Below are 25,063 nucleotides of genomic sequence, written 5' to 3' on the forward strand. Positions count from 1 at the left end.
CAATTCATTTCATTCCACTTTCTGCAATTGAACGTCCTGTACGTTTTTGAACTTGTGACCTTCATGGCTAGCTGTGCCAAGCACCCATCCACCGCTGTGGCAACACTGATTCAAATTACACTGGCAGCGGTGTTGGGCACCGCGTGCACATGCACATGCACGCTCTCCTGCTGCTGATCGCTGTGCCGTTCTGCGTGGACGCCGTTTTTGGCTGTGTTCAAGTTCACCCCGTTAAAGTGGACGCCATCCTGATTGAATGCAACCATGGTTACGTCACGCGCTTCTCTCTGCAAATAAGAGGACATTTTGAGCAGAGAATGGATAGATGGATGGATGATTTGGAATGCTTGAGAAAGAGGAATGGAAAATCTGGTACGCCTCACATGGTCATTTACCAACAAGTATATTGCACCAACTCTGCAGAAACAGAACCAATGTTCTGTGGCAGTGTTGGGCAAATAACCATTTACTTTCCCGAAAAAGTAACTGAATTAGTAATGGAATGTCTCCTTCATAAATGTTTACTACATATTTCATTACCGTTCATGATACTTCAGATGCAGCAGTCTTGTGGAGTTCATAAAAAATGACATCAGGTTTCCTACAGCAACAGCTGTTAGAGGCTAACTGCACTTACCGCACTTTTGGAATTTTGCCCATCATCCACAATCGTGATGTGACTTAAACACACCTTTCTCTTTTCTGTGCGTTGTAAAGATAAAAAAAAAACAGCTAAAAGGAGGCAGCTAAGAATGCACTTCATGGGACGCACCTATTCTGCCTATAAACACCTTTCTCTTTTCTGTGCGTTGTAAAGATTAAAAAAAACAGCTAAAAGGAGGCAGCTAAGAATGCACTTCATGGGACGCACCTATTCTGCCTATAAAGCCTTCTGAAAAAAACTCCAACCACGTTGCATTTACATAATGTGACATGCATATTAACCAAGCTTCAGCGACATTGTTATTGTTACGCCAAAGAGCTACGTCACTGGCGTAGTGACACCTCGTCACACCATACTGGCTAGCTACTAGCCGGCTAGCGACTAGCTTCACCACACTCACAATGCCTCAGGCCACTACCGAAAGGTAACGCTACGTATCGGAGCTGCTGCCACTGCTGCGTTTAGCGTTCCTTTCTGTGTTGCTATGTGAAATCAATGCGGCCAGGAAGGAAATGACCAAAATACGGCAAAATACTCCAGTTACTACATACTGTAGTAACGGCATGGATACAAAACTATAAAACATTGTTGGAGGTATTTGGAAGTGTTTTGTAGCGGGCTTCCTAGGGAGAATAGGTGTGTCCCATTACTTGCATTAATTACCGGCCTCTTTAGCTGTTTTTATGTCTTTAGAATGCACAGAAAGGAGAAAGAAGTAGAGATTGTGGATGGGCAAAATTCCCAACAAGTGCAGTTCCTTTAATGCCAATATCTTATGACCCGGAGGTATTTAGAACCCCCGGCGGTTATTTGCTTTTGAAGACCAAACCCTGGCCGACTACAGTTGAATTGAGGCATTAATTGGAGCGTTTACAGTATACTAGTTGAGATGCTACGCAGGGGGTTCCTAAACATTGGTTTTCATAGTAAAAGTGTTGTTTCCCACCTGAGCAGGACGCAGTGCGAACAACCTGGACCACCTGAACCGCCTGGAGAAGAAAGCAGACAGTACAGTTTACGAAAGGCATCAGCGCATCCACATGTATCTTGCCTGATTGTTTTTGAACTGTTTTTTTGCAGGGTGGAATACTTATCCAACGTACATCTACAATGACTTTTAAATACATGATTTGGGTGCACAACTTGTAACATTTTGCCATTTATCTCATTTAAGCAGGGTCTAAATTCAACAGTTTCTTCCAATAGGTTACCGAAGACACGTGTTTCCGGCTGTCCTTCCTGCTTCATTACTAGTAAACAGAAGTACAAATATTGTATTCGTGAAATGAGTTCCTACCAAGCCAAGACGAGCCCCAAGGCGATGACAACCACAAGAGAAGCAACGCTTCCTCCAAAAACCATCCCCATAAAACCCGCAGTTTGGCCTGCAGACACAATAGAGTATGTATGAAGACCCATTCAAGCAGTGTGAAAAAGTGATTGCCCTCTTGCTGATTATTTTTTTCATGTTTGTCACACATGTTTCAAATCAAATTTAAATATTATGACAACACAACTCAACACAAAAGGCAGTTTTTAAATGAAACTTATTAAGGGAGAAAAATCCAACCCTACGTGGCCCTGTGTGGAAAAAGTGATTGCCCCTCGTTAAAACATAACAGATCTATCAGTCTGTAAAAGTTTTTAGACTCCAGCGAACCACAGTGAGAACAATTAGGCACAAATGTCGAAAACATGGAACAGTGGTGAACCTTCCCAGGAATGCTGGCCAACCAAAATTACTCGAAGAGCGGTGGGGCGACTCATCCAAGATCACAAAAGACCCCACAACAGCATCCAAGCAACTGCAGGCCTCTCTTGCCTCATAAGGTCAGTGTTCATGACTCCACCATAAGAAAGACACTGAGCACAAACGGCCTGCAAAGCAGAGTTCCAAAACCAAAACCACTGCTGAACAAAAATAAAATTAAGGTTCATCTCAATTTTGCCAGAAAACATCTTGATGAATCCAAAGAGCTTTGGGAAAATACTCTGTGGTCTGACAAGACAAAAGTTTACTTTTTGGAAGGCGTGTGTCCCATTACATCTGACATAAAAGTTACGCTGCATTTCAGATAGAAGATCTCATCAACTCAAATGTGGTGGTAGTGTGATGGTCTGGGGCTGTTTTGCTGTTTCACTTGCTGTGATAAATGGAACCATGAATTCTGCTGTCAACAAAAAATCCTGAAGAATATCTGGCCATCTGCTCGTGACCTGAAGCTGAAAGTTCTGCAGCAGGACAATGATCCAAAACTCACCAGCAAGTCCACCTCTGAATGGCTGAAGAACAACAAAATGGAAGACTTTGGGGTGGCCTAGTCAAAGTCCTGACCTGAATCCTATTGAGAGGCTGTGGCATGACCTTAAAAAGGCGGTTCATGCTGGAAAAACCCAAAGAAGAGTGAGCCAAAATGTCTCCACAGCGGTGTAAGAGACTCATTGCAAGTTATCACAAATGCAACCAGTTATTAGGTTTAGGGGGGAAATCACTTTTTCACACAGGGCCATGTAGGTTTGGATTTTTTTTTCTCCCTTAATAAAAAGTTTCATTTAAAAACTGCATTTTGTGTTCAGTTATGCTGTCAGTGAATAATATTTAAATTTGTTTGATCTGAAACATTTAAGTGTGACAAACGTGCAAAAAAATCAGGGAGGAGGCAAACACTCACACCACTGTAATCTATGTCACTTCCTTTTTGTGCCCACCTATGATATCTAGCTTGATCATTCCTGACGCTTGCTGACCAACAGAATTGGTGGCCTTGCAGTAAATGTTTTCTTGCTTGGTAACGTTCCATCTAATACATTCTCCCTCGGCCACAGGTGTGTGTGTCACGCCCTCTTCCACCCACCAGGTGAAGTTGCTGGGAGGGTTGGCCCGGCTGGAGCAGCTCATCATCACATTGGTCCCGAACGGCACCGGTCCTGATGGACTGACCGAGACTACGGTGTCCTTGGGGGCAACTAGGAGGAGAACAGGTACGGAGATCATCTTTGTGTCATTTTTGGGCCTGAAGAAGCATAGAAGGGGCCTCACATAGAACATTCAAAGTCACACTGCTGTTGGTCAGTTTGTAACTTCTGCCCAGGCGGTAAACGCACGAACATTGGAGGATGTAGCCGTTGTGCTTTTCCATCAAAGTCAGCGTGTCATCGAGTTTAGTCGTAAAGGTTCCATCTGGGAGTTGCTCCACACGTTGCTGGTTGTCTGTACAGTGACGCCACTCGACCACAGGGGGGGACGTCGGGCAAGGAGTATAAACAGAGCAGCTTACTTTGATGGACTGGTTCTCTTTCAGTGTAAATGGTGGGATATCGATGGTGGGTGGCAGGGGCTGTTCTGTGGAGCCAAAATGACCATCATATTCATATTCATATTCATATTACAATTAACGTGCAACAGGCAACATTATTAGTCACACCAAAATCCTTGTTCTGTTAGGGGTTGGGGTTATATTTGACACCAATATTTTGCCACCTACATATGGCGCAATTTTATTAGACATAGAATTAAAGGGAGAAATAAATCCCATTATTAGTTTTAAAACTTACAAGTTTCCCACCAAATTTCCATTTTCTATGTATTCTAGGGAAAATTCAATACAAATTTTGAAAAATGTACTTGAAAAATTCATTATTAAAGATAACGTGACAGAGCAAAAACAAAACAAAGGGTACATTTTGAAATAAAAAATGGGGGGATACAGTGGAACATCAATTTTTGTCATTAATTTGTTCCAAAAGATTAGATGAAAACCAAAACGTACAAAAACCGAGGCAATTTTTCCTCATAGGAAATAAATCCATTGAATCCATTCAAAAACTAATGCATTTGATACAGAATTTAGTTTGCAAAATAAGTAGAAATGACAAATGAATGGAACTTGATGGGGACTTCCCCCTACATCCTGTTTCCCACCTTTGTCAAAGTGCTGGTACTCGCAACTTTATTTGACCCCATGGCTGGTTATTCAGCAGTTGCAATAAAAAAAATGCACAGCAAGTCAGCAACGTGTATAGGGTGCTTCGTTTGGGCACTGGATGAAACAGTATAGGGAAAAGGCACTACTTTGTTATGAAAAAAGAGACTATTTACAAAAACAGGCAAACATTTAGCAAAATGGGTATGGCCTATGGAAGTCGGAGGTTTAACGGGCGCATGCTTCTCATTTGACAGTGATGCTCAGTTTGAACTAACATGAGTTAAGAGGTTCATTTGTTTGTCATTGTAGCGAGTTGTGGTGGGTGGCTGGGTTTATGGTGGTGTACTGGTGTAATGACACATTCTTTGTAAAGGCAGAAACTTTAGATGTGAGAAAAGCAACAAAAAAAGGCTCACCTTCAACTTTTATTTCAACTGGTTCACACAGCTTGCCCACCATATCTGCATGGTTGTAAAGTCTGAAGAAATAGCTACCCGAGTATTGTGTCATCATGTTGTTATACACCGTGGTGCAGTTTTGCTGGTCTAGGGTTCCCGTCAAAACAAGTGAATATGGATTATCATAGGAGTCCGTGCAGCCGTCATAAACCATAGTCCTCGAATAAGTGGAATCTTTAATCCATTGCCCGCATAACCCTATCTTGGCGTCCGGTTCTCCTTTGTATGTAATATAACATGGGATATGCAGACATGTTCCGGCCAAAGCTTGTAGTTTCTTTGGAGCTGTTATGAAGTGGCTTCCCTGGTCAACACATGTTTCTATGGAACCTGGGAGGTAAATCATTATGAGCTCCCAAACAAAAAAAGCATATTTTGTTCACATTTAAATGCTGAGTGGCTTACCTGAACTATAGACAGTAGTCAGTAGTAGAAAAGTCTTCAAAGCCTCCATTATGAACCCACAATAAGTCCGTTTCCTGTAGGAGCGCCATATGAATCGGTGCGTGTTTTTATTATTGGAAGAATATTTTGTATTCGTTTTTTCGTTTTAAGTATGTCGTTTTTTCGTTTTAAGTATGGAGTATTTAAATATTTTAAGACTATTTCGTGCAAAAAGAGCATTTTTACATTGGCTTGCCCAAAAGTGTACTCATCATGAACGCATGAAGATAATAAAACGTTAACGTAATTGCGTGTCAAAGCATTTCAATAATTTTGGCGACATCTGCTGGCCTTGCATGGAAATGAGTCCAGCAACTGTATTAATGAACTCTATTCAAGCAACAACAAAAAAATCTTTTACATCATGCTTATCTTTGTGTATGATTAGAAAATTAAATTTAGTGTGTCTAATAAAGCCCCCAAATATGGCTTCAATTACAAAAAGAGGGGCGGCGTGTTTTAGGTGGTAGAGAGGTCGACTCCCAACCTGAACGTTGCGGTGTCGATCCTCGGCCCTCCCATGATCATGTCGAAGTATCTTTGGGAAATATGCTGAACTCCCAGTTGCTCCCGATGCTGCGTTATCAGACAGTAAATGTGCTAACAGTGTCAAAGCGCTTTGAGTGCCTTGGAGGTGGAAAAGCGCTATACAAGTGAAAGACCATTCGCCATCGACGCTTAAAGACTACAGTTGCAATAAATGATTATTATGAACCTCTTGACTGAGCAACGCCTTAGTGATGTTTGTCACGTCATAAATAGAAAAAGCGATCAAAGGTGTTTCTCTATGGCGTATGTCTTTTTCTACTTCAGGCATCATGAACATGGGAGGAAAGATTATAAAATTGCGAAACAAAGCATTCAGTAAATAATACAGTCACGTTTGCTTGGAACAAGAAAACATGTAAGGCATTCTTTAATTGGAAACGATAATATAATAATAGGCTTTATTTGTAATGCACTTTTCATTCCACAGTAATCTCAAATTGCTACAATAAAGACCATTTTAATAAAATATGCACTCCAAATTAAAATATATATATATATATATCTATTTTAAAACAACAAACTCGGGCTTAAATAGAAATGCTTTGAGGTGCGCTTTAAGAGAGTCCAGGCTCTGCACTTTTCTTAGCTTGAGTCCGGTGTACCTGTGTTGCCAACTTGGTGAGTTTTTTGCTAAATCTGGCGACATTCCAAACCCTCTTGGCGACATTTCCTCAAAAGCAACCAGCGACAAATCTAGTGACTCTTTCTGGCATCATTTGAGACTTTTCTGGTATTTAGGGACTTTTAATTAAAAGTGAAATCACGTATTGATCTGCAGTTTGTGTTCTCACTGAGCAGCAGAGGTGCACCCCGCCCCAATGCAGTCACAAGCCGTCAGTTCATTGTCAGATCCCGCAACACTTGAGAGCATCGTGGAGCGCTATGCATCCATGAATCACGCATGCGCGGGGTGGATCTCGCGATTTTACAGAGCGGGATTTAAAACGCAAATGTTTCTTAATCTTCATTAAATTACCACTCAATTACTCGCTCAATAGCGAACATCCCTGTCAAAGAAACTAATATATTTAGGAATCTCTATCACTAAAGATCAGAAATGCTTTAAATTTGATCCCAATTCTAGAAAAAGCCCAGAAAAGGTTTAATCTCTGGCTCCTAAGAGATCTGTCTTTAAGAGGCAGAACGCTAATAACAAAAGCAGAAGGAATATCTAGATTTACTTATGCTGCCCTCTCACTACATATTAACAGTAAAACCATTCAACGCATAGATCAGATGTTGTTCAACTTTTTGAACATTACATACATAAAAAATCGCATTACATAAAAAAAATCTGTGGTCATAAACACATATGAGAAGGGGGGGGGCTTAATTTCTTGGACTTTGCTTCTGTAAATAATACCTTTAAGATCAATTGGATCAAACAATTCTTGAAAAAAACCAACTCAATATGGAACTGTATCTGACGCTATTCCATCCGGTGTACTCATGTTGTTCAAAAGTAGTATGTCTGTTAATATCCTTGATGCTCCCTTTACTGTCGTAACGGACTCACCAGTTGGTAAAATATGCTTCAACCCATCTGGTAGTAAGAACAACTGTAAAATCTGTGCTCTTTTCCAAAATAGCATTGTTTCTGTTTCTCCTGTAATAACTTACTGGAACAGTCGTGTTAATAACTTCAGTTGGGGAAAATCTGGTCTCTTCCTCAAAAATGTTTTGTGGTTAACAAAGTGAAAGAACTCCATCCATCCATCCATTTTCTATACCGCTTCATCCTCATTAGGGTCACGGGGGCATGCTGGAGCCTATCTCAGCTGACTTCGGGCGACAGGCGGGGTACACCCTGGACTGGTCGCCAGCCAATCGCAGGGCGCATATAGACAAACAACCATTGACACTCACATTCATACCTATGAACAATTTAGAGTCGCCAATTAACCTCACCTGCATGTTTTTGGGAATGTGGGAGGAAGCCGGAGTGCCCGGAGAAAACCCACACGCACACGGGAAGAACATGCAAACTCCACACAGAAATGCCCGGGGGAGAATCAAACCCAGATCTTCCCGATCTCCAGGCTGTTCCTGTATTGGCCAACGTGCTAACCACTAGACCACCGTGGCCCAAGTGAAAGTGAAAGAAGTGTCATTTAAAATGATTCACCGATGTTATCCAGCTCAATCCTTCTTTATCAAATTCAAGTATGTTGATTTAGATCTAAAATGTGCTTTTTGTGACTCCCATACTGAGACTGTTGTTCATCTGTTTTGGAAATGTGAATATACCCGTAAACTGTGGCAAGATGTTCGTAGATTTATTTTAGATCATATCTACTACGATTTTGAGCTCCTCCTGCAAAATGTTCTTTTTGGCTTTGTAAAGAATGATGTTTCAGCTGACAAAGAATATTTTTTAATTAATCTCATTTTAATACTTGCAAAATTCTACATCCACAAATGTAAATTTGCCAAAGTGAAACCCCTTTTTCATGTTTTCATGAAAGAACTGAAGCTGCACCTCAATTCGATATCCTCTGCTAATAACAAGAAAGCTATCAAGATTATAAATCTGTGCTCCCACTTCAATATCCTTAATTCAATTTAATTTTCATTGCTCATGTGCCCTGGTGTATCTTACTTTAATTACTACTATTATTATGTTTTTTTTATTTGTTTATTTATCACTTTTCTGTCACATTTTTATTTCCTTAATCTCGAAATTTATATGACTTATTGTGTGTTGTTGTTATCCAATTGTTCTTTGTTAATGCCCATGTCTTGACCTTATGTTATTGTAAATTGGAAGGCATTAATAAAGTTGAATGAAAAAAAGCACTGCACAGTGGCCCCGCCACCACGTCTGGAAATATATGCCGGGTACATTTCGGAGAAAAAACACTATGGATAATTATTTACAAATATTTAATATGAACGACACGGAGATTAAGTAACAAGGCGAAACAATATTATTCGTCTCAGGAAGGATAAACCCGTCTCAATGAACTTGGAAGCTTCTCAAGATAGCTTAGCTTGCTAGCTGCTAACAAAGAGACCCGGAAGTTATCAACACGTCCCTAAAGCAGAGCTCAAGTGTGAGTGTGGCGATTATTGTTGAGATTGTGTGAACATACCGTAAATAACAAATGCCGAGAGCATTGGCGAATCAACTACTAACTGCGACTGTTACTTGTAGTGTGAGAAAGAACGATAGCAGAGTACGAGGAGGAACTTTGTCGAAGAAAAGAGGAAAACGGACGACGACGTCAACTACTGGACACTTTTCAAGAAGCCTCAAGTTGTGTTTGGCAGAGAAGGTTAGTTTCACGCTGACTCTGACGTGTGTATATGCTTTCTATTCTAAAAGCTTTTCTCCGTAAAGGTCCATTCTGTTCATATACTCCACGTAGCCGTCGTAAATATATCAAGTGGTCGTGTCCGTGTCGGATCGATACTAGTTTGATGACAGATATTTTTCAGTTCACTTCTGTGAAAGGTGGACTGGGACAAAAATTTGGCCCTGGACTTTTTTGGACGGGCCCACTGCAACACTGCACGTGCGTGTATACCATGGGTCTTCAATTACAAATGAATAAGGTCCGTTTATGCACTTTTTTCACAGCAAAGATTTGAACCTTATTTTGCCTTAAATTGCATCAGTCTAACTCATATGAATATCAAATGTCATGAAACCCTAAACATCACCATACAACACAATTATATTGCCACCTAAATTGCATTTAAAAGAAAACAGGACCAAATTGCTCATAATACAAAGTTTGTCTGTGCAAACAATGAATGAACACAAGGTGCTTATTTTTAAGTTGCGGTACGGTAAATAAAACTGCACCGGTTTCGCTGCAAAAAAATATTAAATAACAATTTAATAAGTGTCTCTAACAGAAAAGCTGCAACAGTACGCCCTCATAACGTTTAACTTTTTCTTGTTATTGTTGTAGCTGACATTGGGATTTACCTGAATTTGTCACACAATTCCTCGTTTTGTTTACTTTTGAGTAAGATCTCTGCAGCAGAAGCACTCCACAAGTCTCCGGTCAGTGAAAGATGTTTTGTTTTGCTCCAATAGCCACACAGTCCTTCGTGAACACTCACTTGCACGCTGCTGTGCTGTAAATGAATTTGAGAGTCATGTACATTAGTACTATAGACAAAAATATCTTGCGTAATACACTCAACAACAATATAAACGCAACACTTGTTTTTGCTCCCATTTTTTATGAGATGAAATCAGATCTGAAACTTTTTCCGCATACCTAATATCACCATTTCTCTCAAATATTGTTCACAAATCCATATCAATGCCACATTAAGATGCTGATTAGTGCACAGGTGTGCCTTAGACTGCCCACAACAAAAGGCCACTCGGAAATGTGCAGTTTTATTCCCTGAGTCGGTTTCTGACAGTTTGTACAGAAATTCTTTGGTTATGCAAGCCGGTTGTTTCAGCAGCTGTCCGAGTGGCTGGTCTCAGACGATCTTGGAGGTGAACATGCTGGATGTGGAGGTCCCTAGCTGGTGTGGTTACACGTGGTCTGCGGCTGTGAGGCTGGTTGGATGTACTGCCAAATTCTCTGAAACGCCTTTGGAGACGGCTTATGGTCGAGAAATGAACATTCAATACACGAGCAACAGCTCTGGTTGACATTCCTGCTGTCAGCATGCCGGTTGCACGCTCCCTCAAATCTTGCAACATCTGTGGCATTGTGCTGTGTGATAAAAGTGCACTTTTCAGAGTGGCCTTTTATTGTGGGCAGTCTAAGGCACACCTGTGCACTAATGGTGTCTGATCAGCATCTTGATATGGCACACCTGTGAGGTGGGATGGATTATCTCAGCAAAGGAAAAGTGCTCACTCACAGATTTGTGAACAATATTTGAGAGAAATGGTGATATTGTGTATGTGGAAAAAGTTTTAGATCTTTGAGTTCATCTCATAAAAAATGGGAACAAAAACAAAAGTGTTGTGTTTATATTTTTGTTGAGTGTTTGTATGCAAATGTTTTATTTTAACAATAGTGTTTTATTCACTGGAACTGTATAATGTGAAACTAAAAGGACAGTAAACCATAAAACACTGACTGAAAAAAAATGTAAAGCATACATATTTCTTAAATTGTTTGTCCTGCATGAAGCAAATGGGACCGTGGGCACTAAAAGGATGCATGTTGACACTTGAAATACTTGAATTCTGCAGGTGATATGATGGGCGGAGTGTCATTACAGGTAGAAAAGATTACAAACTGTGAAAGTAGCAGATGTACACATCACATTGCAATGTGTGACTTGTACGCAAACCGCGCGGCATATTGCACGCTAACCAAGCGGGCAAACCAAAGCAAAAATGTTAGCAAATATTTTGGACGTTAACTGAAAAACACGCTAAACGGGGTGGACGTTTACCGAGGTACCACTGTACTTGAGATTTAGTGGTAACACACCACACCATGTTTGCTATGTATTAGGTCAAGTACAGTTCATACATACATAGACAGTTAAGCAAGCGTTTTGAACCATTTACAGTGGTACCTCGGTTTTTCTCACTAAACACAGGTACACACATACGCGTGAATGAACGCAGATTCAAATGCTGATGTAAATGAAACCCCTAAGTAAGTAAATGCATATAAATGATGAATGAAAGGGATAAATTAACATTTATGGTTACTGTTATCTTCATTGAAGACGTGACTGTTCCCAAAGACACAATGTGGCAGCGAGATCAACCACCACCACCTTGCTGTTTTCAGCCACGCCAAGAATCACGTTTACAATGAAGACACATTGTCAGAACATAGGCTGGTGCAGGCCAATGTGGGAGCAAAGCTGGACTTATCTAAAGCATTTGCTTGTCTTCTTGTGTCCTGCAGACATCAGTGAAGAACATCTTCCCCCTGAGCAGCAGGGGTGGAAACCCAGGATGGAACAGGAAGCGCCACAGCACCCCCACATTAAAGAGGAAAAGGAGGATCACGGCATCAGTCAGGAGGGAGAGCATCTTGAAGGACTGGAAGAGTTCCCAGTGATTTGTGTAACGGTGAAGAGTGAAGATGATGAAGACAAAGGTCAAAGTGAGGAGAAGAGAGAGGTGGAGCCTCCAAGCAGCAGCTCCACTCATCACATGACAACAGAAGCTGATGGAGACCACTGTGGAGGATCACAAACAGACAACCTCTTAGCTCCACTATCAGATAGTGACGACATAACGTCACACTCTCCTGACACTGATGATGAAGACTCTGAAGCTGATATGACATGTCACACTGACAACACACGCTGGAAATGCACACAATGTGACAAAACTTTTGTTAACAAAGGACGTCTGAAAATACACATGAGACATCACACAGGAAAGAAACCTTTCGGCTGCTCATTTTGCGGTAAAAGGTTCATTGCTAAGTCGTATTTGAAAGAACACACAAGAATGCACACTGGAGAGAAACCTTTTCTTTGCTTGGTGTGCGGTAAAAGATACTCTCAAAAAAATGTTTTAAGAAGACATACAAGAATACACATTGGAGAGAAACCTTTTTCTTGCTCAGTGTGTTGTAAAAGATTCAGTCAAAAAGTTGATTTAAAAAGACACGCAAGAATACACACTGGGGAGAAACCTTTTCTCTGCACTGTGTGTGGTAAAAGATTCTCTCAAAAAGCTGTTTTTAATAGACACACAAAAATACACATTGGAGAAAAACGTTTTTCCTGCTCAGTTTGTGGAAAAGGGTTCATTCAGAAGTCCCATTTGAAAGAACACACAAGAATACACACTGGAGAGAAACCTTTTCCTTGCTTGGTGTGTGGTAAAAAATTCTCTATAATGAGTGGCTTAAAAAGACACACAAGAATACACACTGGAGAGAAACCTTTTCCTTGCTTGGTGTGTGGCAAAAGATTTGACCTGAAAGGTAATTTAAAAAGACACACAATAATACACACTTGAGAGAAACCTTTTTGCACAGTTTGTGGCACAAGCTTATCGCAGAAGAGAACACACACTCGAGAAAGAAACGTTTCTTTTTCAATGTGTGGTGAGCAATTCACAAATAGCACAAACTAGACTGAACATAAAATAATCCACACTGGGGAGTAATTTGAAAAGTTACTTTAAAGGATGCATCCAGCTGGATTTCAAAGAAGGACTTGTAATGTTGCTGACTGACGTTATGATGACATTTTTGTTTCATCTATTACATGTATGAACACACTTTTCTTCATTTTCACTTGAGAATTGTATATTTGACCCTCAAAAGAAACCTACGCACGTGTAGCACATGGGTGCTACACCTGGTCAGGGTTGCGTCAGGAAGAGCATCCGGTGTAAAAACATTGCCAAAACATGAATGTGATTGACTTGCCCTGGTGAAGTCCAAAGTAGGAATAAGCAAGACTAAAATAAAAATGGAACATAAAATGAAATATATATAATCATGTCCTGTCATTTATCTTTGTTAATAAAATAGTGACTAATAAAGTGTGATGTTTTGTCTCTCGAAGTTCACACAACATCAACAGTCATGAAAAAAAACATGTAATGTACTGTCCTGGTGCGTCGTCTGAGAAAACGCGCATGCGCACACCGGTCGTCACATTTGGATATATTCCGGGTAGCCCTCGGAATAAAAACAGAATGGATAATTATTAGAGATATTTAATGTGTACGACGTAGAGATTAAGTGACAGCGAGAGACAGTTTTATTCGTTTATTCAACATAAACTCGTCTCGGTGAACTTCGAAGCCTGTCTAGCAAGTTTAGCCCGCTAGCCACTAACAAAGAGACCCGGAAGTTATCAACATATCGCTAAGGAGCGATCAAGTGAGTGAGTAAAGTGTCGCGATTGTGTGAAAGCGTGTGAAGTACAAATGCCGAGAGTGTTGGTGAATCAACGATTAACTGCGGCTGTTGAAGAAATATTTGGAGTGTTAGCACGATAGCAGAGTACGAGGCGGAACTTTGTTGAACAAAAGAGAAGAAGCGACAACGTTAACTACTTGACGCTGTTTTCAAGAAGACCCAAGTTGTGCTACACAGAGCAGGTTAGTTCCATTCTTACTGTCACCCGTTTGTAAGCTCTCTATTTGTTCATAAACGCTGCTTATAAAATATATTCTCCGTGAATGATATCAAGGGTAGTGTCAAATCGATACGAGCGTGATTAGATGGCGATTTTTCAGTTCGCTGTTTACTACATTCAGAAATATGTGCTTTTGTTGTGATATTGTTACTCTGTCGATAATGTTGTATTTATAAATTGCATAGGATTGATACTAGAATTTGCCGTATATACTCCACATGGGGTTTATCCACCCTTTGTCGTTTTAAGGAAATACTGTACAGCAGTGACGTGTGGTGAGGTTGATGGCTGGTGAGCCACTGACTCCTTGGGAGTTATTTGTTCATGTTAATACTGGTTGTTCATAAGGGGGATAACCGAAACATGAGGATTAAAATTCGCTTTGGTTCTTCTGTTGGCGCTCAACGGAGACGGTCGCAGCTGCCTGTCATGATTGATGAATCGATTGAGAGACCAGAATGGGCAAACAGAGTAGCCGAGTCTATTGGAATGCTGCTGCTATTGGAATGCGCACTAACCCAAACAATCTCGTCTGCATCTCGGCCTCCCCCCCGGCAAATGCCTCGTCCCAAGGTCGTTGCTAGAACAACGCCTCCAGGAGATTGCTGCATTGAGACGCTCTGGATCCTTCACCCCTTCTTTCACGGACACCTGCTGATTGTTGACTGTGTTTGGGGCCCGTTCACGGTCGTCTCCATGACAACTGCTATGTTGTCGCGATGACATCGTGCGGACTGAGAGTCTTTTGACGGACCGACTCTGACTCTGTCTGGGGCTGACGCACCAGGATTGTGTGCTAGACGGAGCACCTTCCCCAGGCCTACACAAATAAACAATAAACCAATAAAGGCCATTCCAAAATGTTTACAGATACTTCTTAGACTCATTTATGTTTTTTAATAAACTGTACCCTGTCTGCTATTGTCACAACATATGCTGGTGCACGACAATGTCTCTTGTGATGGAGCAAAGCCTGACTTAAAGCATGTCTTTATCGCCTTGTGTCCTGCAGACGTCAGTTAAGAACACCTTCCCCCTAAGCAGCAGGATGGAACAGGCGGAGCCACAGCCCCATTACATTAAAGAGGAAGACAATGATCCACAGCCCACCCACATTAAAGAGGAAGAGGAGGAGCCACAGCCTCCCAACATGAAAAAGGAAGAGGAGGAGCCACAGGCCCCCTCTGTTAAAGAGGAAGAGGGGGAGCCACAGCATGTACACATTAAAGATGAAGAGGAGGAGCCACAGCCACTGTACCTGAAAGAAGAGGAGCAGCCACAGCTTCCCCACATTAAAGAGGAAGAGGAGGATCATCGCGTCAGTCAGGCGGAGGAGTTTCCAGTGATTGGTGTCCATGTGAAGAGTGAAGATGATGAAGACAAAGGTCAAAGTGAGGAGAAGACAGAGGTGGAGCCTCCAAGCAGCAGCTCCACTCATCACATGACAACAGAAGCTGATGGAGACCACTGTGGAGGATCACAAGCAGACAACCTCTTAGCTCCACTATCAGATAGTGACGAGATAACGTCACACTCTCCTGACACTGATGATGAAGACTCTGAAGCTGATATGACATGTCACACTGACAACACATGCTGCAAATGCTCTCAATGTGACAAAACGTTTGTTAAGAAGGGAAATCTGAAAATACACATGAGACGTCACACTGGAGAGAAACCTTATGCCTGCTCAGTTTGCAGGAAAAGGTTCATTGCTCAGGCGCATTTGAAAGAACACACAAAAATACACACAGGAGAGAAACCTTTCGCCTGCTCAGTTTGTGGTAAAAAGTTCTCTCAGCGGTCAAATAGGAACGCACACACAAGAATACACACTGGAGAGAAACCTTTTGTTTGCACGGTTTGTGGTAAACGGTTCTTTCAACAAAGTGACTTAAAAAGACACACAAGAATACACACTGGAGAGAAACCTTTTTCTTGCGCAGTTTGCGCTAAAACGTTCCACCTAAAAGGTAATTTAAAAAAACACACAGCAATACACACTCGTGAGAAACCTTTTCCTTGCACGGTTTGTGATAAAACATTCTATTGTCAAGGTGATTTAAAAAGACACACAAGAAGAGTACACACTGGAGAGAAACCTTTTTCTTGAGCAGGTTGTGGTAAAAGTTTCTCTCAGAAGATAGCCTTGGAAGAACACTGTTTTTGTTCAATATGCGTTCATAGGAATCCACACCGGGGAGAAACTTGAAAACTTTTTGGAAAGGACGCACCAGCTGGATTTCAAAGAACACAACAAGGGAAGTACATTTAAGCGAGACAGTATTACTCTATACTCATACAACATATACAACGGACATAGTGTGTATTGGTATATTCGTCACTGAGAATGTATGAAAGGTGGGGGACTGCCTCCCACCACCCAAGACAGGTCCCGCGGGGGCGGGCAGAACTGGGACAGGACCCCCAACACCCAGTCCGCAGCACCCCCCCTACCGGGCAGACCAGCAAGCCGCTTGTGTTTCTTTTTGAAAACCGGATTTTATTTTAGTGCTGCACCAGGACAGTTTCTTGCATTAGCCAAATGCCTAGGGCCCCCAAGCCAACAGGGGGCCCCAGTGCTGCATGTTCAGCCTCAACTGAGTGAAAATGTCCAGTCTGTATCTGTATCTATCTCGTGTGCTTATTGCATCCCTTACTGTATATCAGCGGTGTCAAAGTCGTGTTCATTGAGGGCCACATCACAGTTATGGCTGCCCTCATGGGGCCTCTTGTAACTGACGATATATGTGCAGTATATCAATATAAATATGATACTGCCAGGCAGGAGGCCTAGAGGAAGACCAAAGAAGAGGTTTATGGGTGTAGTGAAAGAGGACATGAAGGTAGTTGGTGTGAGAGAAGAGCATGCAGAAGACAGGGTTAGATGGAGGCAATTGATTCGCTGTGGCGACCCCTGAAGGGAAAAGCCGAAAGGAAAAGAAGATATCAATATAAATATGAAGATAACTTCATGATGTTATTACACAATTTCCCTTGCATTTGATTATTCTATTTTTACTAACAAATCGATGGTAATTTGCTTTCAAATGAGAAGTGAAGTGAGTGTCAAGCAGACATTCAAGTATTTATTTTTGACAACAAAAAATGCTTGGAACACTTGTTGCATGGTCAGATAATGAAAAATGAAAGAGCATGATTGACATTGACATTATTCCCAGGCTTTCGCGGGCCACATAAAACGATGTGGCAGGCCACATCTGACCCCGGGCCTTGAGTTTGACACCTGTGACTTACATGCTTTGTCCTACTGTGACCTGCGTTGTCCTGGTTTGGGTCCACACTAAACCTGTCTGAGTGCGTGTTGGAGTCACACAGCACACTAACATGTGTTGTGCCGAGTTTTGCATGCACGACATGATCTGCACGCAGGCCGTGGGCGCACGGGTTCTGCTAAAACACAAGCTATGAGATGCTGTACTATTTTCTAAGGCACCGTACTTCTTGATAATGAAGCCATTCTTTTTGTCGAGTTCATGAGTAATTACAAAACAACCAAAGCACACGGTATAAGAAAGCTTTAAAATGTGTTTAATTCAGGCATAAGTGGGAGGAGCAGGTTAGAAATTCACAATATAATGCTGAAATATTGAAAAATATGCACCAAGCTCATTTATTTATAGTAAAGAGGGGGATGCATTATTCAACAGGACAGATTTGGGATCTGCCAAGATTTGCGTCCTCCTCTTTATGGACCAAGATCACTTCTACACAGAGGCGTATTTAATCATTTGGGGGCCCAAAGCAAACCCAGTCCCTGGGGCCCTCCACATCCTTGTACTGCACTGACAATTATTGTAATTTTTACAAAAGGTGAGTACCGTGTGTCATTTAAGCCACTTTTTTCCTGCTTATTATTATTTATCTGTCAGCTTAAGTTGCTAGTTACACCGCCATGTTTATAAACCTCCCAAACTATATGTTTATCATCTACTAGCTCGTGTGAATATGGGCAAATTCTGCTATTTATTTAATACAATGAACTTGTTAAATGTCCTGATTGAGTTGTGCTTCTAGACCAGGGGTAGGGAACCTATGGCTCGGGAGCCAGATGTGGCTCTTTTGATGCCTGCATCTGGCTCTCAAACATGTCTTAACACGATAAAAATGTATTTTTGGTTTTTTGTTCGCTGACCTTTTATTGTACATTACAGAAATCACAGTGTTAAAAATAACACTCAAAATATAAAACTTTGTTATGCATTTTAGTCCATCCATCCATTTTCTACCACAATGCGGGTGGCCAGAGCCAGTGCCAGCTGTCCTTCCAATATTTTCCGGGTCAAACACCAAAATTCGATTATCACTGTATAATGCGGTAGCCTATTCGCGGTAGCCTATTCGCATGAACTTCCCTTCCTTAAATCAAATAGTCAGATCGCTAATTCTGGAAAAAGAAAAAGATACGGTGTACGGTGCAAAAGCACGCAGCACCAGAAGTCGCATTAATGGTAAGAAGTAATTTATTTATTATTGGATTGCTTCAGTGTAACAATGTTAATAAAAAGAATAACTTTAGAGGTCCTCCTTAAAAATGCCCACATTTACTTGTATTCAATGTTAAAAAATATTATATGGCTCTCAAGGAAATCCATTTTAAAATATGTGGTTTTTATGGCTCTCTTAGCCAAAAAGGTTCCCGACCCCTGTTCTAGACTGTGGAATGGTTGAAATCGCTTGAGAAACATGTGAATGGTGGACGTTTCAAAAATGGCCCAATTCATTTTCAATGGGAAGTATACTGTGGAATTTTTACATTTTAGGAAAATCTGGGAATTTGTTGAAATATCTGAATAGTTGAATGATTTGATGCTTGAGTGGTTTGAATCGGCTCAAAAAATGAAGGAGTTGGAGGACAAAAAAAGGGTGCAATAATAACAACAATAACAATACATTAATTAAAATTGGTATAAAACAATAATAATACACTTGTGAAAATTGGTGTAGAATTTTATAGGTGTGAATGATCAAGCATTCACACAATAAATTCATGAACTATCCCACAAATAGGTGAAAGATACAGTATAGTACATTGAGTGCATAATGTGGCCCAGAGTGATATATTCCCAGCCTGGGCTGTTTTATACCCCAAGGTATAAACCAGCCTGGACCAGTTTACACCCCAGGGTATACTTTCGCCCAGGCCACATTATCCCCGGGTATATTTTGGTCAGGGGTTCATTTGGCCTGCGACACCTGTAATGGAACATACGCTATAATGCACACTTGTGGTCGCGTTTTCAGGTTGGGACAAACTGCGCATGACAGCTGGTGGGTGTGTTTTTAGGTGGACTTCACTCATGTGGATGGACATTTTTTTTTACATTGGCGTGGGGGAAATGTGCAGGAGTAGGGGGTACATGGTTACCAGTCAAAGGTCTGATCCCTGACATGGAGCTTAGAGACCATGTAAGGTCAGGAGTCAGGAGCAGGGAGACACACTGCAATGCTAATGTAACCCACAAGTAGAAAACAACCACTCAAGCTGAAGCCTGTTTCCCTTTAGACCGCCCATGAGCTTATGGGGATTGGCACTGCTGTTTTTTTGCTGACATGTGATTGGCCACCCCTGCTGTCACTCCATGGCCTGGCCTTGCACACCGGTGTTTTATTAGTTGGCCATGAGCCTGTGTTCATCTGCCGCTCTCCGTTGTTAACATGTTGGCCGTCAGTTCTGTGAGTTTGGTGCCCCCCCCCATTCCAACTACTTAAAATCAAGCCCGTTGTGTCCCCCTCCTCCCCCCACCATATCTGTCTCCTTTCTGTCCGAGCAGGACCTACCTAGCACTGCGCTCTCCGTGCTGGCCAGGCGCTGTTCACTTGATGATGCGTTCAAGGGCACGGTGTAACTCTTAACGTGGAAGTGCAATTTGCTGTAAATACACTCAAAACATGTGAATCCAACTTAAATTACTTGGTGTCTTTGCTTGGTGATTCAAATGTTCAAGAGATGTAAGGCAAACAAATTTTCAGACATTTGTGGCGTCTTTTACCTTGATTTAAGTTTTTTATTTTGTTTGGGGGGAGCAAGTAAGTACAGATACACGAGCGCTCAAAAGTTTTATAACACCCCAATTGTGTGGGGACATGCCAGAGGCAAAAAAAAAATGGTAAGGTTACCCAAAACTGAAAAGTAAAGTGCATTTCAAAGGCCTGTTTCAGGAACCATAAAATGGGTCAACAATTTAAAGCTGTTCTGCAGAAATGGAGGTTGATCAAGCCTTGGTAGTTGGTGCAACTAATTCCTACAGGTGTTCCAAGTTTTGGACTACTTACTACCTCCTTTGTCTGTACAAAATCAGTGTTCGGAACAAAATGTGCTACTCTACCCTCTGAACATCAGTTGAGCAGCATTGTACTGCAGAAAGAAATTGAAAAACAAAATCTTAACACCTAAAAATGTAGGTTTTTAATGTAGGTTTTTAAATGTTAACCATTTAATAGCCCTAATAAAAGTAATAAATAAATCAAGTCCTGTGATTGGCTGGCTTTTGTCTGTAAAGTTCTTACTTTTCTATTGTTCTTTTTTAATACTAAACATATTTCTTGAGTGACTGTAATAAAGTGTGTTGTTTTGTCTGTCTTGAATTCACAAAACAATTCACAAAAATCCATTCAAATAAAAACATTCCTATGGGATGTACAGTATTTTCTGACGCTATGGATCGGGCGTTCTGCAAAGTGACGTCAGTGATGATGTAAACCGCGCATGCGTACACTGGTCACCACCTTTGGCCATATATTTCGGGTAGCCTTCAGAGTAAAACACAATGGATAAAATATGTAGTGTGAGCGAGAAAACTGACAGAGAGAGGCAATTTATTCATGTCAGCATAAACTCGTCTCAGTGAACTTCGAAGCCTCTCAAGCTATTTTAGCTTGCTAGCTCCTAACAAAGAAACCCGGAAGTTATGACGAAATAAGCAGAGCTCAAGCGTGAGCGTAAACTGTTGTGTTTGTGTGAAAATGTGTCAAATACAAATGCTGGGAGCCTTGGTGAATCAGCGACTAACTCAATATTTTTGAAGTGAGAAGGAACGATAGCAGAGTACGAGGAGTTACTCGAACAAAAGAGGAGAACGAGCGACAACGTCAACTACTGGACGCTGTTTTCAAGAAGCCTCACGTTGTGTTACACAGAGCAGGTTAGTTTCATTCTTGCTCTTACGTGTTTAGAATCTTTCTAGGTTTTTCTCCGTGAATTGATACCAAGGGGTCGTGTCAGCGTCGGGTCGCTACTAAAGTGTTGAGATGGAGATTTTTCAGTTAGCTTCTGTGTTTACATTAACAGAATTTTTAATTTACAGTGCAGGCGTCCGAGCTCCCATACACACATCAAGCGTGTGAGCAGAGTACTTGAAATTTATTACTGGAGGAATAAACACTCTGAAGCATAACAGGAGCACATAGTACTTTTTGTTGAACGAAAAAAACCTCCAAAACACTGCGCCAAACATCGGTTGTCACAGGCCTTGCATATGGGAGCACACAGTGAGATGACTTAACACTCGCGCTTCTTCTCATATTTAAAAGATTTCACGTCACATGCATTGCTCTCGTGTTTGCTTTACTGACCAAAAGTAACATTTCCAAACTTGGTTTTGTTTTGCTGGCTTTTGCCCATAAATCAGCAACACATCTGATCAGTCAGGCAGTAATAAAGACTGATCTCCGCATCTGAAAATGTTGACCTGAAAAAGTGATATTTAGTGTGACTGAGGGGTGAATGAATAATGGGTTCACTTCATTGTGGGTACATTGAAAAGATGGTTCATGACAAACACAACAGTTCAAGCATAAGGGCCGCGGTTTGATGATCGGCTTTGTGGTCGTGCCGTTGGTCATGTCTTGGACGCTTGGGTGAAGAGAGGGGCAGAGCTGTCAACCGATCACCACCTGGTGGGAGTTCACTCTAAACTGTTTTCCACTTTGTTCGAGGCCGGGGTGGAACCGTGTTGATTGGAGTAGGTTGGTGGTCGGACCTGGCAGGCCCAAACGCACAGTCGGATTGGCGCAGCGTCTGCAGTGATGAGTACTCCGCATTGTCGAGGTGAAGAGGGAGCTGAGCCGAAAAGCAAAGCTCCCGATTTACTCGTCGAGTTACGTTCCTACATCTGGTCAGGATGTCCCCTGTACGCCTGCGTGGTGAAGTGTTTAGGGCACCAGGAAGACACGTTGGAGAGACTATGTCTCTTAACTGGCCTGGAGACCTGACCCAGGATAAGTAGAAGAAGATGGATGGTTCAGGATAGGGCTGGGAATCTCAAGGAACATCACGATACGATATGATTCGCAATACAAGGCTCATGATAACGATGATATCTCAATACGGTGAGAGAGTGAAACAAACATCCATCCAGCCATCCATCTTCTATGCCGTTTATCCTCACTTAAGTTGCCGGTGTGCTGGAGCCTACCCCAAAATACATTTTAGTGTAACATAGGAGTAGTGACGCAGTCACCGAAAAGAGACAGAGAATGGGGAATGAGGTCAAGGGGACACTAAGTTGGCCGCAGTTGTTGGACAACTTTTGTCAAGGAGGCCAGTGAGACCTTCTCAAAATGGCCAAAAGTAGACACGGCAGGGACAGGGCAGGGGTATAATATTGAACCTGATGTCAGCAATTTTGACTCTGAAAAACTTCAGGAACTGTTCACACAGTTTGGGGGATGGGACGATGCCAGAGGAATCACTGGGATTTAAAAGAGCATTCAAGTAGTAATAAGATTTGTGACGGTTTGAGATTAAAACATATAAAAATTGAGCTTTTGCAGTTTTTGCAGCATTTTGCTATTTGAAAAGGCAATCATTAAAATATTCTAGGGAGACATGGAGTCATCGTCTTTCCGCCCGTCTGCTTTCTCGTCTGATTTCACGAGTGGATTCATTGAGCCAAGGTCTAGTCGCTGGCTTGGCTCCTTTTCATTCTGACAGGTGCCACCGAGTCCAATAACTCGGTACAAGTTGAATTTTAATCGGGGCTAAAATCACAATAGAACTCTTTGGTGTACAACGCCGAGTCATTGAAAGCTGAAGAGAACTGTGAGTGTCATTATTCATTGTGCGCACTTTACACACAGGAGCGCATGCCTGACAGCGAAGTAGCGTGACAAAGAACAGAATGGGGAAGTGAAATAAGAGCATCGCCGATATCCGTGATCTTTATATGAATATATGCTAGTGCAGGACAATGCCTCACGTTATGAAGAAAAGCTGGAGTTTTCTCAAGCATGTCTTTGTCTTCTTTTGTTCTGTAGTTCTGCAGACGTCAGTGAAGAACATCTACCCCCTGAGCAGCAGGAGTGGAACTCCAGGATGGAGCAGGAGGAGCCACAGCATCCTCACTTCAAAGAGGAAGAGGAAGAGCCACAGTACCACCATGTTAAAAAAGAAGAGGGGGAGCCACAGCACCCCCACATTGAAGAGGAAGAGCAGAAGTCACAGCACCCGTACATGAAAGAGGAAGAGGGGCAGCCACAGCGAACCCACATTAAAGAGGAAGAGGAGGATCACAGCATCAGTCCGGAGGGAGAGCATCTTGAAGGACTGGAGGAGTTCCCAGGGATTGGTGGCCCTGTGAAGAGTGAAGATGATGAAGACAAAGGTCAAAGTGAGGAGAAGAGAGAGGTGGAGCCTCCAAGCAGCAGCTCCACTCATCACATGACAACAGAAGCTGATGGAGACCACTGTGGAGGATCACAAGCAGACAACCTCTTAGCTCCACTATCAGATAGTGACGACATAACGTCACACTCTCCTGACACTGATGATGAAGACTCTGAAGCTGACATGACATGTCACACTGACAACACACGCTGGAAATGCTCTCAATGTGACAAAACTTTTGTTAACAAGGGATATCTGAAAATACACATGCGACATCACACTGGAGAGAAACCCTTCGCCTGCTCAGTTTGCAATAAAAGGTTCATTGCTAAGCCATATTTGAACGATCACACAAGAATACACACTGGAGTGAAAGCTTTTCCTTGCTCTGTGTGTGGTAAAAGATTCTATCAAAAATACCAATTAAAAAAACACACAAAAATTCACACAGGAGAGAAACCCTTTTCCTGCCCAGTTTGTGGTAAAAGATTCATTAAGAAGTCAAATTTGGAAGACCACACAAGAATACACACTGGAGAGAAACCTTTTTGTTGCTCATTTTGCGGTAAAACATTCTACCTAAAAGGTAATTTAAAAAGACACACATCAATACACACTGGAGAGAAACCTTTTTCTTGCACGGTTTGTGGTAAAAGATTCTTTCAACCAAGTCTTTTAAAAAGACACACAATAGTACACACGAGAGAGAACCCTTATTCCTGAGCAGTTTAAAGTTTCTCTCACAAGATGACTTTGCCGGTGCTGTGCAGGTGCTCATCTGTTCATGGGCACTGTGTAACTCTAGAAAGTGTGATGGAAATGTTCAAGAGACTAGTGTTAGGCAAGTAGATTTTCAAACGTGTGGCATCTTTCTGCTTGATTATAATTTCCAGTTCATTTGGAGCAGTTAATACGGATATATAGATAAATATAAAATCCTGTCCTGTTGTTTATCTTTCTGAAATTGACATATTTCAGACAGAAAAAACAGATAAGGCTGATTAAAAATTGTAATAATTTGACAGCCCTTAAATGTACAGTGATTATATGGAGGCTCATGCCTGCCAAAAAAAGACCTAACGGCATCCATGGTTCCCCTCAGTGATGGTGTGAATGTTTTGTTTGTCTTCATGTGTCCTGTGATTGGCTGGCTTTCATCAATAAAGTTTTGATTTCTCTTACTTTGCTATCGCTCTTTCTTACATCACAAATATTGAGTGACTGTAATAAAGTGTTTTGTCACTCTTGAAATCACAAAAAATTAACTATCGTAAAATGGAAATATTTGTATGGGATGTACTGTTGCGATCCCTCGGAGCGTGAGTCAAGTCGTTCATCAAAGTGA

The 25,063-nt window shown here is 41.7% G+C and overlaps 4 protein-coding genes across 4 annotated transcripts; 3 read left to right on the forward strand and 1 right to left on the reverse strand.

Moving 5' to 3' along the window:
- Positions 1 to 110: 110 nt before the first annotated feature.
- On the reverse strand, positions 111 to 5,472 carry LOC129194551 (sialic acid-binding Ig-like lectin 14). Its single transcript, XM_054800151.1, has 7 exons — positions 5,454 to 5,472; positions 5,007 to 5,378; positions 3,705 to 4,007; positions 3,473 to 3,631; positions 1,962 to 2,049; positions 1,611 to 1,653; positions 111 to 287 (listed from the first exon to the last, which is right to left on the reverse strand). The coding sequence occupies exons 2-7, from the start codon at positions 5,200 to 5,202 to the stop codon at positions 111 to 113; spliced, it is 966 nt and encodes a 321-aa protein (XP_054656126.1). The 5' UTR covers positions 5,203 to 5,378; positions 5,454 to 5,472.
- A 3,381-nt stretch (positions 5,473 to 8,853) lies between these two features.
- LOC129194815 (gastrula zinc finger protein XlCGF8.2DB-like) lies at positions 8,854 to 13,443 on the forward strand. The gene is made up of 3 exons (XM_054800272.1): positions 8,854 to 9,094; positions 9,196 to 9,316; positions 11,888 to 13,443. Exon 3 carries the CDS (start codon positions 11,938 to 11,940, stop codon positions 12,955 to 12,957), a length of 1,020 nt encoding a protein of 339 aa, XP_054656247.1. The 5' UTR covers positions 8,854 to 9,094; positions 9,196 to 9,316; positions 11,888 to 11,937; the 3' UTR covers positions 12,958 to 13,443.
- Positions 13,444 to 13,831: 388 nt separating this feature from the next.
- Positions 13,832 to 20,480, forward strand: LOC129194399 (gastrula zinc finger protein XlCGF57.1-like). The gene is made up of 2 exons (XM_054799649.1): positions 13,832 to 14,052; positions 15,103 to 20,480. Exon 2 carries the CDS (start codon positions 15,139 to 15,141, stop codon positions 16,201 to 16,203), a length of 1,065 nt encoding a protein of 354 aa, XP_054655624.1. The 5' UTR covers positions 13,832 to 14,052; positions 15,103 to 15,138; the 3' UTR covers positions 16,204 to 20,480.
- Positions 20,481 to 20,842: 362 nt separating this feature from the next.
- Positions 20,843 to 24,843, forward strand: LOC129194867 (zinc finger protein 184-like). The gene is made up of 2 exons (XM_054800396.1): positions 20,843 to 21,256; positions 23,370 to 24,843. The coding sequence occupies exon 2, from the start codon at positions 23,428 to 23,430 to the stop codon at positions 24,439 to 24,441; it is 1,014 nt and encodes a 337-aa protein (XP_054656371.1). The 5' UTR covers positions 20,843 to 21,256; positions 23,370 to 23,427; the 3' UTR covers positions 24,442 to 24,843.
- Positions 24,844 to 25,063: the final 220 nt, after the last annotated feature.

Source organism: Dunckerocampus dactyliophorus, chromosome 1 (genome assembly GCF_027744805.1).
Source record: "Dunckerocampus dactyliophorus isolate RoL2022-P2 chromosome 1, RoL_Ddac_1.1, whole genome shotgun sequence".
Classification (NCBI taxonomy): Eukaryota; Metazoa; Chordata; class Actinopteri; order Syngnathiformes; family Syngnathidae; genus Dunckerocampus; species Dunckerocampus dactyliophorus.

Excerpts from the sequence above, each read along its gene's own strand:
- LOC129194551 (XM_054800151.1), bottom strand. The coding sequence starts at position 5,202 with ATGGTTTATGACGGCTGCACGGACTCCTATGATAATCCATATTCACTT. Across the intron at positions 3,632-3,704 it reads TGTGACTTTGAATGTTCTAT|TTGCCCCCAAGGACACCGTA; the intron begins GTGAGGCCCCTT and ends TTCTCCTCCTAG. Across the intron at positions 288-1,610 it reads TCGCACTGCGTCCTGCTCAG|AGAGAAGCGCGTGACGTAAC; the intron begins GTGGGAAACAAC and ends TCTTATTTGCAG.
- LOC129194815 (XM_054800272.1), top strand. The coding sequence starts at position 11,938 with ATGGAACAGGAAGCGCCACAGCACCCCCACATTAAAGAGGAAAAGGAG.
- LOC129194399 (XM_054799649.1), top strand. The coding sequence starts at position 15,139 with ATGGAACAGGCGGAGCCACAGCCCCATTACATTAAAGAGGAAGACAAT.
- LOC129194867 (XM_054800396.1), top strand. The coding sequence starts at position 23,428 with ATGGAGCAGGAGGAGCCACAGCATCCTCACTTCAAAGAGGAAGAGGAA.